Source organism: Neomonachus schauinslandi, chromosome 8, assembly GCF_002201575.2.
Source record: "Neomonachus schauinslandi chromosome 8, ASM220157v2, whole genome shotgun sequence".
Lineage (NCBI taxonomy): Eukaryota > Metazoa > Chordata > Mammalia > Carnivora > Phocidae > Neomonachus > Neomonachus schauinslandi.
In genome coordinates this window covers 52,459,497-52,473,960 of record NC_058410.1, presented here as the reverse complement: position 1 = coordinate 52,473,960, position 14,464 = coordinate 52,459,497, and the positions used below count along the sequence as shown (strand labels likewise).

General features: G+C 38.1%; 1 protein-coding gene across 1 annotated transcript in view; it reads left to right on the top strand.

Moving 5' to 3' along the window:
* The window catches only part of AFG1L (AFG1 like ATPase), a 228,824-nt gene that overhangs the window by 157,075 nt on the left and 57,285 nt on the right, over window positions 1-14,464 (top strand). Inside the window, exon 9 of the mRNA XM_021693462.1 lies at window positions 7,725-7,807. Coding sequence (XP_021549137.1) covers window positions 7,725-7,807 — 83 coding nt within the window. The remainder of the gene's footprint in view (window positions 1-7,724; window positions 7,808-14,464) is intronic.

Sequence of the window (14,464 nt, the reverse complement as noted above, 5' to 3'; positions counted from 1 at the left end):
TTAGTTTGTACTTCCCCTTTTTGCACCTATGAGAGAAGGAAATAAATCATCCTCATCATTGGACTCCAGTCCTGCTTCATAGGGCCTGTGAGTAGATGGTGCCATGTAGTGAGTTAAGCAGGCAATTCTTGCTCTCTTGGAGTTCACCTTCCAAGACTGACAACATCAGTTTAGATGATCAGGTGCAGGTCACAAAAATAGTGGGCCATGAGTTGACCAGACACTTTAAACATAGAAAACGTCCTATATAATGGAAGATTGCTATAATACAATCCAGTATAGTATAGAATTTAGTATAGGATGAACATATCTCATACACAGTTTTGAACTAAATAGTTAAAGGAAATTATAATGGAATCATACAGTATGGACCTCTAGAAGACCAATTAGCATATTTATGCTGTGCAGAGGTAATTGATTTGGGACAGGGAGGGAGGAATTGGGAAACAAAAAATAATCATGTAAATTGTATAAGGCTAAAGACAAATGATCCTGTAACTACTGTGTAATAAAGCAGTGTGGCATGGTGAGAAGATCATAGATTTGGGGGCATGAGTGACCCGGGCAAATCATGGCTCAGCCACCTACAAACTATGTGGCCTCTCTAGAGCTCTTTGAATTGTGAAATTACTGTATTTTCCCTTCCAACTGTGGCTGCAGAAAGAGGCAGATTTTGGCTCACCTTACAAGCAAGTGTATACAGCTGTGCTTTTTAGCTTCAGTCCTGGCATTTTTTTTTTTTTATGTCACAATTGTTCTTTCCTTTTTTATGGTCTTTAAAAAATGTCTTCCTGTATGCTTATTAATGGGACAAGAGTGTTAGTAATGTATTAGTTTGCTTGGGCTCCCATAACAAAATACCACAGACTGGTGGCTTAAACAACAGAAATGTATTTTCTCACAGTTCTGGAGGCTAGAAGTCCAAGATCAAGGTGTTGGCGGGGTTGGTTTCTTCTGAGGCATCTCTCCTTGACTTGCAGATGGCTGTCATTTCCCTCTGCCTTCACATGGTCCTTCCTCTTTCGCATGTCTGTGTCTAATTTCCTCCTCTCATGAGTACACCAGTCATATTGGATTAGGGCCTACCCTAAAAAAAAACACAAAAAAACACCTCATTTTAATGTAATCACCTCTTTAAAGGCTCAGTCTCCAAGTACAGTCACATTCTGCAGTACTGGGGGTTAGGACTTCAACATACAAATTTTCAGGGAACACAGTTTAGCCCATTGCAGTGATTTTAAAAAAGTAATCTCCTCAAATTTCCTCAACTGTAAAATGAGGATAAAAAAATTACTCTGTGTATGATTATTGTGAGGATTATATGAGGTAAGTTCAAGTTATTATGCATTATCACAAGTGAGACATAAGAGCACTTGGCAGTGGCTAAAGTGTCTTATTTCCTGCTTTTTGGAAGGGAAGAGAAATTTTGAAACTGCTTGATAAAAGGAAGAGATGTAAACCTTACCAAGTAAGGTGGTAGGATGTGGATATTTTAAGCAAGAGACAAGTGGGGTAGCCAGGGAGTGGGGCAGTGGGAAAAAATTTTTTTAATGTATTTTGGAATATTTGAGCAAGAAAGCAAAGGAGGCAAAGTGATTTGTGGTAGACTCTGAGCCTTAGGTCTACTTCAGAACTAAAAAGTTCTGAACAAGAACTTAGCTGTGAAGTGTGAGAACTTCAGGATTGTATTAAGAATTTTATTTTTTTTTTAAAGATTTTATTTATTTATTTGAGACAGAGAGAATGAGAGAGACAGAGAGCACATGAGAGGGGGGAGGGTCAGAGGGAGAAGCAGGCTCCCTGCCGAGCAGGGAGCCCGATGCGGGACTCGATCCCGGGACTCCAGGATCATGACCTGAGCCGCAGGCAGTCGCTTAACCAACTGAGCCACCGAGGCGCTCCATGTATTAAGAATTTTAGATTGAGGGGTGCCTGGGTGGCTCAGTCGGTTAAGTGTTGGACTCTTGGTTTCAGCTCAGGTCATGATCAGGGTTATGAGATCAAGCCCCTCATCAGGCTCTACAGTTGGTGCAGAGTCTGCTCAAGATTCTCTCTCCTTTCCCCTCTGCTCCTCTCCCTGCCTGTGTGCATGCCTGTGCATTCTCTCTCCAATAATAAATAAAATCTTTTTTTTAAAGATTTATTTATTTGAGAGAGAGAGTACATGAGCACAGGGAGGAGCAGAGGGAGAGAGAGAATCTCAAGCAGACTCCCCACTGAGTATGGAGCCCAAGTGGGGGCTCTGTTTTACAATCCTGAAATCATGACCTGAGCAGAAATCAAGAGTGGGCTGCTTAACCAACTGAGCCACCCAGGCACCCCAATAAATAAAATCTTAAAAAAGACGAATTTTAGACTGAAAGAGATCATAATTCAATTCCTTTATTTTATAAAAGAGAAAACTGAGGGGAAAGTTAAGTAACAGGCTAAAATCACAATTTCTGAGAAACTGGCAAAGGACTTAGCAACTTTGAAAAATGATGTCCGTGATTGGGAGAAGAAAATGGTAACTTTGAGGCAAATATCTGAATTCTACCAGGCTGTCAGAGCAAAAGCTTATTCATTATTGTATTTCTAGGAAACAGGGAAGTATCCAGTATATAGTGTTCAGTGTTTGTTAAGTTAATCCAAAGTAAATATTGAATTTGCAGGGGACTTGTTAAACCGTAAGTGTATAGTTTTTGTGATATAAAACAATGTAGCATATTTGCAAAAAATATGGGACATCTTTAGTATCATCCTGAAAAATTAACATACAAAAATATTACATTAATAATTGAATTTCTAAGACTGCTGGATATAAGGTGAGCATTCAACAATCAATTGTATTTCTTTATACCAGTAGCAAACACATACTTAGGAATGCTCATACACCACTCTTGGGAGTGTAGGTTATGCATCGCCTTGGAACCCTGACAGCGTTCGCTAAAGCTAAGCAGACTCTTATCCTATGGCCAAGCAGTTACTCTTCTAGGTATATATCCAACAAGAGCATGTGCATGTGTGCGCCAAGACTCACAACATGCAGAAATGTTCGTGGCTGCATTATTTGAAAGAGCAAGTAACTAGAAACAGCCCAAATGTCCATCAACAGTAGAATGAGTCGATAAATTGTGGCTTATTCACATAGTGGATATGACACACCAATCTAACTAACTATACACAACATGAGAATGGATGAATCTCACAAACATAAAGGAGCCCAATCACAAAAGAATACATACTGGGTGGTTCTACTTATATAAAACTCCCAAAACAGGCAAAATTCTATGTTGCTAGAATCAGCATACTGGTTACCTTTGAAGAGGTAGAAGAGGATACTAGAGGGACTTCACAGGTGCTAGTAATGTTCTGTTTCTTGACTGAGCTGGACATTTATGACTTGTGTATTTCTCTGTATTTATGTTATACTTACATCATAAGAAGCTTAAAAATATGTCCAAGCTTATCATGTGTTGAATTTTTATATATCATTGCTTAAGCTTAAAAGTGGTGGCACATGATTGTTTTAAATGAGATTGAAGCAGGTTTCTTAGAATGTACACCTGCTTCAGCATGTATATCTGGATGTATATCCCGTCTCAAAAAAAAAGAGACCCCCACCCAGTCTCCTTTTTTTTGGCTCAATATCTTTCTTGTATTCTTACTTGTCATTGACTTACAGAATTATATTCTCAGCAAACAAAATAGTACAGTATACACTGTGGCTTTCCTGTATTTAAATGTAGTTATTTCTCTCATAGAACTTTTAAGATGTTGGAAAGAATTAAGCTTAGAACTGTGTGTATAAATATGATCCCAATTTCTCTGTCAGCATCTCTGTACATGTAGAAAAAACTTGAAGGATATCAGCTATAAGCAAACTTTTTTTCTGAGAGGGGGATAGACTTTCATTTCTACCTTTGCACTTTTAATATTTGAATTTTTTACAATGAGCCTGGATCACTTTTTTTTTAGCTTAAAAACATACAGTTTTAAAGCACTTAAGTTAAAAGACAGATTTTAGTTATTTAAGTATTTTATTTCCTGGAACCAGAAAGGCCTCAGCCATATTTTCCTCTTATGCTTACTTATTAAAAATGTATAAAACTGATCAGTTAAATATTGTCAAAAAACTTCAATAGTGTATATCTTTTAAGTTCCTATTTAATATAATCACTTAGATAAGACAAAACTTTGTTATGTGTTTTTTTCTCTTTTTCCATTGTAAGCAATATTACTTTTATAATAAAGAGTATTTAAGGTAGGCAAATCTTTATTATTTCAGTCTTTGCTTACAAGGTTAATATATTGTGGTTTTAAAGGATTTTCTCCACAATATTTATTGTTCTTTTGTTCCAACTTGGAAGGAAAAAGCCAGAGTAGAAGCTGTATAAAGTTATTTTGTGAGATGGCTATTTTTCTGATGGTATTATTCAAAGTTGCTAAAAATACACACAATAGATCTTGAGGAAAATGCAAACTGCTAGACTATGGTTCTTTTAGTAGTACATTTTTCTTTGCAAAGTCAAGGCCTTTCACTCATGCATATGCTCCCACGGGTGTGTTCACATCCCTCCGTTTCCTCCCCAAATTTCCTAATTGCATTTTTAGATTGTGTAATTGTATTTGTCCTTTGTATAGGTAAATATACAAACTATTTTAAAATAACTTTCTTTTGGTAGCTGATTAGTTTTATTCACTGCAATTGGATGGTGATAAGAGGTCACAGGTCTTGTAACTATCTCTGGAAATTAGGAAATTAAACCATGCCCTTTTGACTAGAATCATCAACTTGGAATTAGTTTAGCTTTCACCCTCCTCCATCCTTCTGCAGAGTGTTCTGAAGAAGTTAGCTTAAGTGAATAAAATCTGAAAATTTGAGGTTTATTTTTCTTTAAAAATATAAACGGAGTGTTAGTATTTTTCAGACAATTAAGAGCTAAAATCTGAGGGCTTTGGTTGTAGTTCTTTTGCTGCTGATTAGGTATTCCTCAGTGGTGATTAGTGAATGTACAAATGCAATCATTCAGTAGGGCTTAATCACCCCTATGAGAGAGAAGTTAGTTACCCAGAAAGAGAAATTGAAGCTTGTATAACTTCCATTAGTCTTATTTTTTAATAGCAAAAAAATAAAGAAGAAAAAATTTTGGCTAAATTAGGAATATTGGGTCATAGAAGATAAAGTGTGGTTTAAAAGAAATAGAGAGCCTGGGTAAATATGCTTACATGAATATATTGCTGTGCTATTTATTATATTGTCTGTGGTACAGCTAGCTTATGAAAAACTGGCCCTTACCACAGCAGGACAGATTTCCCTCAGAGAGATAGAGTGTGAAGTCCTAGCTAAAAAAGTCCATCTCCTCTTTGTACTGGGTGGCTGGGCCCCCACAATGACAGCCGGGGCAAGGGGGAGGAGGTTCCTCTTTTCCCAATTTTAGTACATTACTCAAAGTTGAGAAGAAGAGAGATATATGGCTATACCCTTTTTTCAAAAAACAGATCATCTGAGGCAAGAGGAGAGTGGAATGCGTGTATTTAGGCAACACCATATTCCTTTCTGGTGAGATGGGTTACAGGCCCCGAGTCCCAAGAGTGAGGCCTGGGGAGTGGGTATGAGTCACTTGGAATGGTGAGCTGTGGAGGTCTATATGGGGAGGCCCACCAGCTGCTCAGGTCTAGCATTGTAGTGTGGCATGACTTTGTTAAGTTCAGGGGTTGTTTGTCACAGGTAGGGTTCAAAAGCTGTGTTTTGTAGACTTCCCCAGAGGACCAGCTTCTTCTCGGGGATTATTTTATTTTATTTTTTAAAAGATCTTATTTATTTGAGAGAGAGAATGAATGAGAGAGAGAGAGAGAGAGAGCTTGAGAGCGAGCACGAGTTGGGGGAGGGAGAAGGAGAAGCAGACTCCCCGCTGAGCAGGGAGCCCAACGCAAGACTCGATCCCAGGACCCTGGGATCAAAATACTCCAGCCTTCCAGCCCGGATTTCTGGGTTATTCCTAAGGTGATCCACTGTCCCAGTTTGCCCAGGACTGTCCTGATGTGAGCACCAAAAGTCCTGCAACCGGGGAAACCCCTCGGTCCCAGGGGGATGGTTGATCGCCCTATTTTACTTTCTTGAGCCACTTGGCAGCTGCAGCATGGGAGAAGGGGAAGTGTATTCTCCCTGCCACTGTGTACAGTCTCTTCCCTGCAGTGCAGATGATAAACAGCCCTCAGCTCTTGGGTAGCAGTTCAACCCAGGATGCAGTTTCCGAGCGGAAGAATGTAGCTACATTTCAAGTGTGCCCCGATATGACTGTTCTGATTATCTATTGCTGCATAACAAATGACTGAAAAAATTAGAGGCTTAAAACAACATTGCTTCATTCTCTCTCCCTGTTTTCTGTGGGTCAGGGATTTGAGAAAGCCTCAGCCGGCAATTCTGGCTCCCTTAGTACCATAGTGGCAACAACTGGAACAGCTGGGGCCTGGTCAGACCTCTGTCTTCATGTCATCTCAGGGCCCCTCCAGGCCATGTCTCTGTCTGGGTTGCTTTAAGCTCCTCCAGGCAGTTTGATGCTCACCTAGCAGTTCAGGGTTCCAGAGCAAGTGTTCCAGCTAGGGAGTAAGAAGCTGCCTTGGCTGTGTCACATAGGATACTGTTGCATAGCATCATCTTGTCCTAGTCACAAGATTCAGGGGAGGGGGAACATAGACCCCACTTCCCGATGGATGGAATATCAACATCATAACATGTTGGCGTGGGGAGATTATTGCAGCCATCTTTGAAAAATACAGTTTGCCACAATTACCTTGGCCCAAAAAAGCAGTTTTTCACTAATAAAGGTAATGAAGTTGTTAAAATACAATTTTCTCCTCATGAATTTTCATAAAGCAATTTTCATTTAGGTTGAAAACAAAAAGATCAGCCTGTAAATGTTCCTTGAATTGTTCTGAAAACCCTTGCTCACCATTGTTCTACTGGTGAATATGTGTCTATAATATATAATATATATACCCCCCCTTACCCCTAAAAAGAAAGCCAGCTGACCAAGATAGGTGTAGCAAAAGTTCATAAGCTTCTACAGGAGGAGTTTCAGTGTGTGTGGTGTGAGTTTCCACGCACATGTGCGGGGGCGGGGGGGGGGGGGGGGGGGGGAGGAGGGGGATGGAAAGGAAAGAGTAATTGGGAGAATAGAAGGACATCAGTGGCATAGGACTCAGGCTGAAGGGAGGTGTCTGCAGCAGGAAAGAACGCTAAAGACATTAAGGGCTGGAAAGGGGACTATAAGGGACAAGGGCAGTGGCGGTCATTTACAAATGAAGGGCAGGTATACATATAGCGTAGCTTTAGTAAGAGCATTTGGTTTAAAATGTGGATACTAATGTTCTGGCCTAGCTCTCTCCCATTGTGATGCTGAAGACCCACGAGTTATTCTTTCTGATAGCTTCTTACTTAATGGTTAACAGAAATTGGGATTTAAAAAATTTTTAATGTAATGCACATTATGTAGGAATTTGCTGATTAGCATTGTTTTAGCAAAGTGTCAGAAAGGCATGCTGCTAATCTTCTTTGAACTGAATTCTTTGGGCTTGATATATATTTAATGTTCAACTTTTATGATTCTTATGTGACTACTCTTGTTTTGTCCTAAACTCATTATTTTACTAAGGAAAAATTTCAAAGATTAAAGAAAGAAAAAGGATAGCAGACAGATCATAATTCTAAGCCACCACTTGTTTGTGTGTTTGGATTGCAGAAATACTGTAGTACGGTCCAGCTAGATTCTGGGATTGACTACCGGAAAAGGGAACTTCCTGCTGCAGGAAAACTCTACTATCTGTAAGTTTTTCTTTTTTTTAATTTAATTTTCTAAGTTTAATATCAAATAATCAGGAAAAGAGAAAAATAAGCAGGGTAATTATTAGAGCAGGAAAGGCTAGTTCTGAAGCCTGTGATTTTTAGAATACAAAATGTTATAATGTTAACTTCTTTAAACTGTGTTTTTTGCCATCCACATTTGCATGATTTATAATGTGTGATTGGATGAAACCCTAATTAGTTTTTTGGGGAGGAGTGATGACAGATGGTTAGAAAGTAATGAGATCCTCTTATGAGACTCTAGGATTAAGAGAATATCTTTATTGTGTGAAAGTAATTAATTATTTGTGGACATCTCCTGACAAATGTGCCATTTCTGTTCCCCAAAAATTGTTGTTTTATTTTGTTAGACTGTATTTATCATTGCTGATTGACTTCCATACATAACCATGTAAAATATATATACACAAGTACAACTGGATATATTTTATCTTTTAAAAACAAAGACTCTCCTGAGTAGGAGCCATTTCTAATAATAGATGTATTCAGCCCATGCAGTTAATGGTGAAAAACAAATAGTTGGTTTTAAAATGTCATTTGTGCGAACCTGAAAAGGGACAAGTGCTTTACAAATGTAAACTGCTGTTTAGCATACGCCACCAGCGTTGGGCACATAGTGGGTTCTCAATAAATAGATCTAAGGGCTAATTGTGATTTAACTCAAAGGCGTGTTTCTGCTAATTTAAATTTTGATAACGTGTGTATGAGAGGTTCAGAAAAGTTCTTGTCTCTGCCACCTTGTAAGCAGAAGTACTTTACTGTTTTTGAAGCAGAAATTAGCTAGAAAAATCACATAATTAAAATTGCATGCTTTACAATGTACCAAGGGGGACTATTTCAGTTTATTATTCAGATTCTGATGATTATTATAGAAGGTTCTTCATGTGCCCTTAAGTACTTTGTCTTTAAAGTACTTTATAATTTTTAAAAATTCTTATAGCACGTCTTTCTGCTTTAGCTTGGACTTTTTCCCTTCTGTTTCTTTTATGTTTGTGTTTTCTGGTTTTTATATTTTTCTGGTATTTGCAATCTTTTCCCGATTCTTTGCTACCAATTTTGTGATATTCCAGATGTGTGGTACCTAGAAATTAGCTTCCTATTATTCTCTGCATTCTTTTTCAAAGGTGGCAATTCTTGTTCCCTGTTTTCCCACAAAATGTATCCTTATGTGGAAGAATTAAAACATTTTCCTAATGGGAAGTTCCTTCAGTCGGATGGTAGTCTGGATCTAAATCATGAAATTTGTTTCATACTGCTAGAGAGGTCTCAGTAGAATTTACAGGTCGTGGAAAGTTGCTTTTGTTGGGAGGATAGCCATTTTCTCTCTGACCTGAGGCTGCCTCTTCCTTTTCCTGCTGAAGTACAATTTTAACACAATGAAATTCAGGTTTGTACTTAAAATATGCACTGGAGGAAAACAATATCTAACAACAACCCAGAGTCCAGGAATGAAACTTTGGATCAACTTTCTTCAAAATATATAAATTCATTTAATCCTCAAGGAAGGTAGATTTTGTTCATGTATTTAACATCAAAAAGGGCTTCACTATAATCTGATAACCCAAACTAGAGAACCTAAAGGCACACCTCACTCAGAGGGTAAGGAAGATATGTGTCCCTGAGGAGAATCAGGAATTAAAATCCTCTCGGGAGTGGGAGAATAATATTAGATACAGAGACACAGTGCTAGGGATGTAGTTTATATTGTTTCACATGAGCCCTTAGCGAGAACTTCTTTCATGACAAAGAAAATTTCCTAGGGTCATGTTAACATTTCTGATTTAATTAGGTTTCTTTTGCCCTTGTTCTTTTAGGGAAACTTACTAATTTCCCCCATTACAGATTTTAATGTACCATGTTATATATTGCCCTATTACAGCATGTGTTTCTCTTTATTACCCTATGCCTAAACATCTGGCATTCGTTCCTGAACATACAAGTTCAGACTCCCCCTTTGTCAATCTCATTGGCCCCCTCAGCTACCTGAAAAGAAAAACAAAATTCTAGCCTCCCTCCAGGGGAACATGAAGCAATATCTCAGGATTTCATACAAGCAGAATCCTACATCTGATCTTTAATGAAATAGAAATATTCATTAATTCAGTGTTTTATTAGTCTAACTTTCCAAAAGCTAATTCAAAATGTCCCAAAACATAATCCAAATAATATCAAGAATTATCAGGGATTTTTAAAAGTACCCAAAAAGTTGACTCGGGAACACTTTCTATGGTTCTTAATATCGTCCAGGTTACACAAGAAGTAATTCGTATACGACATTATGTGTTTGTATGTAATCTATTTCAGTTGTAGTTTTACATCATAATAGATATAGAAATCTTACAGTACCTTTATAAATAAGTTCCAGATGTTTTTGGCCCATCCAACGACGTTTTTAATCTCATATAAAACAAACTCTGAAACTTTAAATTTAGCAAGTTACAAATGACAGAAAGCTTGAGCCCAGACATCTGAACTTTTGCAGAAATTAAAACACCCCATGGTTGTCCAATTTTTCATTCTGTGGTAACTGCATGGTCACCCCAGATATGAGCACGAAGTCATTCTCTTCCTTGTCGCTTGGTGGATTGGACTCAATAGGAATCCCATGTGGGGAATATGGTTTGCCGAAATCCAAACAGGTCGACTAAGCATTGGGCTTCCTGTTTGTATTTGGGTGTATTTGGTGTATTTGGACTTGTAATTTTTTTAACTGCCTGGTGTTTGCCAAGGGTGGCCCTATCCCATACCTTCCAGAGAATTTCACTGCTTCCAATTAGTTCTCTGCTTGGGGGCTGGTGACAGTGGAGGTTATCATTTTATATATGCAATGAGGTCTCTTTTCAGACAGGCAACACCTTGTTCTTCTTCACCTTGTTCAGACGCTCCCTTGTTCTTTTCTCTTTTTCTTTTTCATTCAGGAACTGAGTAGTACAGGTTCTTTTTTCTAAGTCTGTTGAAGGAACCAGGGGTTGGAGGTGGGGAGAGGGTTCCTATTCAAATACCATATCTTCATGCTCACATAAAAACACCCCACCCGTAGCAGAGAGGTCATGGCCTCAATGGAAGACTTTAAACTGAACCAGAAGGGATGGGCAGGGAAGGTATTGGGCCTGGGATTTGATTTTACCCAGCTTACCAGCTAATAGGTTTGCCTGTTACTGTTTCATGGATGCTGGCAGAAGACACGAGAGATCTGGGTCAGAGACAAAGGATTTTATGACCCTTGGTGTAGAGAGCATATTGTGTCTGTGCCCTCCTTGCCCTGTGGTCCCATTGTGGGGGGCACAGAGAGTTTTGTCAAGGGCCCAGATGAATACCTGCATAGGCAGTGAGTTGTATTATAGCACAGGAACTCTGAGCTTGGGAAATCTACACCATTTTATAGCCAGAAGTATGCAGGCCTGTTTTTTGTTTCAAGGGAGACATTGCCTCATCCCTCAAGGTTTCTCGTGCCAAACACAACCTTGAGAAATGGTTAGGGCCATGTATTCCTGGCATGCTCAGCAAGATGTGCAGAAGAGTGAGAGACCCATGGAGGACTGTTCTCCCAATAGGGACATTGACCAGACTTTTAACCTTAAAGAAGCTGGGCTTTCTCCCTTTATTTCTTTTGGCTCCTATCCACCGAGTCATCTATTACTTCTACCAAATTATATCTGGACCTGTTATTCAGTTATTTAATATTTCAGTTAAATTGTCTAAAGATCATTTCACTTTCATGTATATGGGGACTATTGATCATACTGAAATGATGAAAAATATGTTACAACTTTCAGACGAAGCCCAAATATTCACATATTTTTACCTGGTTTAATACAGTACATATAGTCATCTATCCTTCTAGCCAATCTCAAAAAGAAGTTTCTTCTTACTTTTACCAGTAGAAGTTTCATGTCTCAAGTACTTGTAATCTCCCACTTGGGAGATATCTATTCCATATAGAAAATAATTTTTGAGAATATATCTTCGAAAATTAAAAGAAAAGGTGGCTGGCAAAAACCACACAGCTCTGTTTTAGAAGAAACGTCTGTGAAAACAAAGACTGGAGCTCAAACATGTTAAAACATCCCCACAATTAAAAACTTCGTGTTTCTTGTCTATGAGAGTCCCTATACACACTCCTCTTCCCTCAACTGAGAGAATCAGATCAATGAAAATTTAAAACATTTCTTAGCTCATTTGTCACATCTTTTCATACCTAAAACATTGGCAGAGTTCTGTCTTCTGCCTGGAAGGTTGCCACCTTCTAGTTCACCAGAGTCTCTAGGACATCTTGGGACCTTCTCCCCATCCCCCATCTTTACCATTCCAGGTGTTTCTGTCTTAGACATTGGAATTTACAGTGTCTTAGTTTTTCTTACCAGTTAGAGTGCCAACCCAGTCAGTCATTTCCTGTTCCAGTTCCCACTGAAGAACTTCTGAAACATCTGCCAATAGAAGCAACTTGAAAATTGTTAAGTCTAGTTCTTTTCCTTTTAGACCATAATTTGTTTCAGTTCCATGTTCCTGACCATCCAGAGAACTGTAGCAGGCTGTGTGCATATCCCATTGAAACAATTTTTTCTCTCATCATCTATAACAAGGTTTTTGTGGTTGAATGCCAAATATGTCACCTATATTCTTTTCCCTTTAATTCCCTGAATTCCCTCATGTATCTTTTTAGATTCTTGTACATTCATATTCATCCTATCTGACACTAGTTTTCATGGTGTCACAATGGAGTGGTGATAGTATTGAAGGGAAAATACCACATAAGTTACAGAATATAAAATTTGTTTAGCAGCAAAGGATACAGAAATATATCCATATGGTGATAGTTGCACAAAAACAGAGGATGACATAGCATATTTTCATTTGATGTTGTAAGTTTTTCTGGCATTTCAGGGCCAATTAGCTGACAAAAGTAGCACCTGATCAGGATAAGGATCCCATCAGGTCACCTTTGTCATTCTTGGGTTGATAGGTGGGTGGGGGAGAAGGGAGGCTTATACCCTCCGGTAAGTCTTGACTGCTGTGGAGACTTTGGCTATTGTACGTGACTACTCACCAGGTACAGTTACCAAGTGCAAACTCTAGGATATGCCTGAGTGTTCACTGTCAATCAGTGTGAATCAAAGCTCAGTTTCCAATCCTTCATCAAGACCAGACACAACGCTTTCCTGAAGTCTGTTCCTTAAAGGATAAGGGAAAGAATTTCTGCCTCTGGCAGTTAGAGAAACTACTTTCATGGGTTAAGACTGTTGATCTGGCCAATCCTTAAGCCTGGGGAAGAGAAGATGGTTGGGGACATTTTTGATGTTTACAGATTAAATTTTATTCCTTCTTAGCATCATAACACAGAACATATAGGTTTATATACTTAAGAGATAATCATATTCACAAACCAAAATATTTACAGATAAAATAATACAATGTGTGAGATTTGCTTCAAAATAATCCAGGGTGAGGGAATTGTGGGAGGGAGGTCGTTTAGATGAAACAACATTGGCCACAAATTAAGTGGATGATTGTGTTGAGTTTTTTATACTATTCTCTCTACATGTATGTATGTGTGAAATTTTCCATAATAAAAAGTTTTTTAAAAGATACAGAATCTTTTTTTTTTCTGATCATACTAGCAGGAATTTTATTAATATTGATGATTCTAAAGAAATAGCTTTTGTTATTTGATTTTCTCCATTGCTTTCTGTTTTCTATTTCATTGATTTCTGTACTTCCCTTTATTATTAATTTTATTCTGCTTAGTTTGGATTTAATTGGTTCTTGTTTTTCTAGTTTTTAAAGATAGAAATTTTTTTTTTAAAGATTGTATTTATTCATTTTGACAGAGAGAGAGAGACAGCAAGAGAGGGAACACAAGCGGGTGAAGTGGGAGAGGGAGAAGCAGGCTTCCCGCGGAGCAGGGAGCCTGACGCGGGGCTCGATCCCAGGACCCTGGGATCATGACCTGAGCCGAAGGCAGACGCTTAACGACTGAGCCACCCAGGTGCCCCTAAAGATAGAAATTTAAGTCCTTGATTTGAAACCTTTCTGTTCTTTTTATATAAGCATTTTAATGCTATAAATTTTCTTCTAAGTACCATATGAATTGCATCTCATACATTTCAGTATGTCCTGTTTTCCCTTGTGATTTATTCTTTGACCTATGGGTTATTTAAAAGTATGTTGTCTAACTTCCAAACATTTGATGATTTTTCTATACATACTTTGATTGCTTTTTCTATACATCTGGCTCTGAAATCTATGCTTAGTATTAATGTAGCCACATCAGCTTTTTAAAAATTAGCATTCGCATGATCTATCTTTTTGCTTTCAACTTATCTGTGTCCTACTTAAAATGGTTTCTTGTGAGCAACACATAGTCGGGAATTTATTTTTTATGCAATCTGACATTCTTTTTCTTTAATGGGAGTGTTTAAGCCATTTACATTTAATGTGTTTATTGATATGGTTGGATTTTAATATGCCATTTGTTTATTCTGTTCTTCCCATTTACCTCTCTCTCTGACTTATTTCATTTTTAAGATTCCATTTTCTCTCTTATGTTAGCTTATTTGCTATACTTTCTTGTTTTTGTTTTTGTGGTTGCTACAGAGTTTAGAGTAAGCATCTTTAACT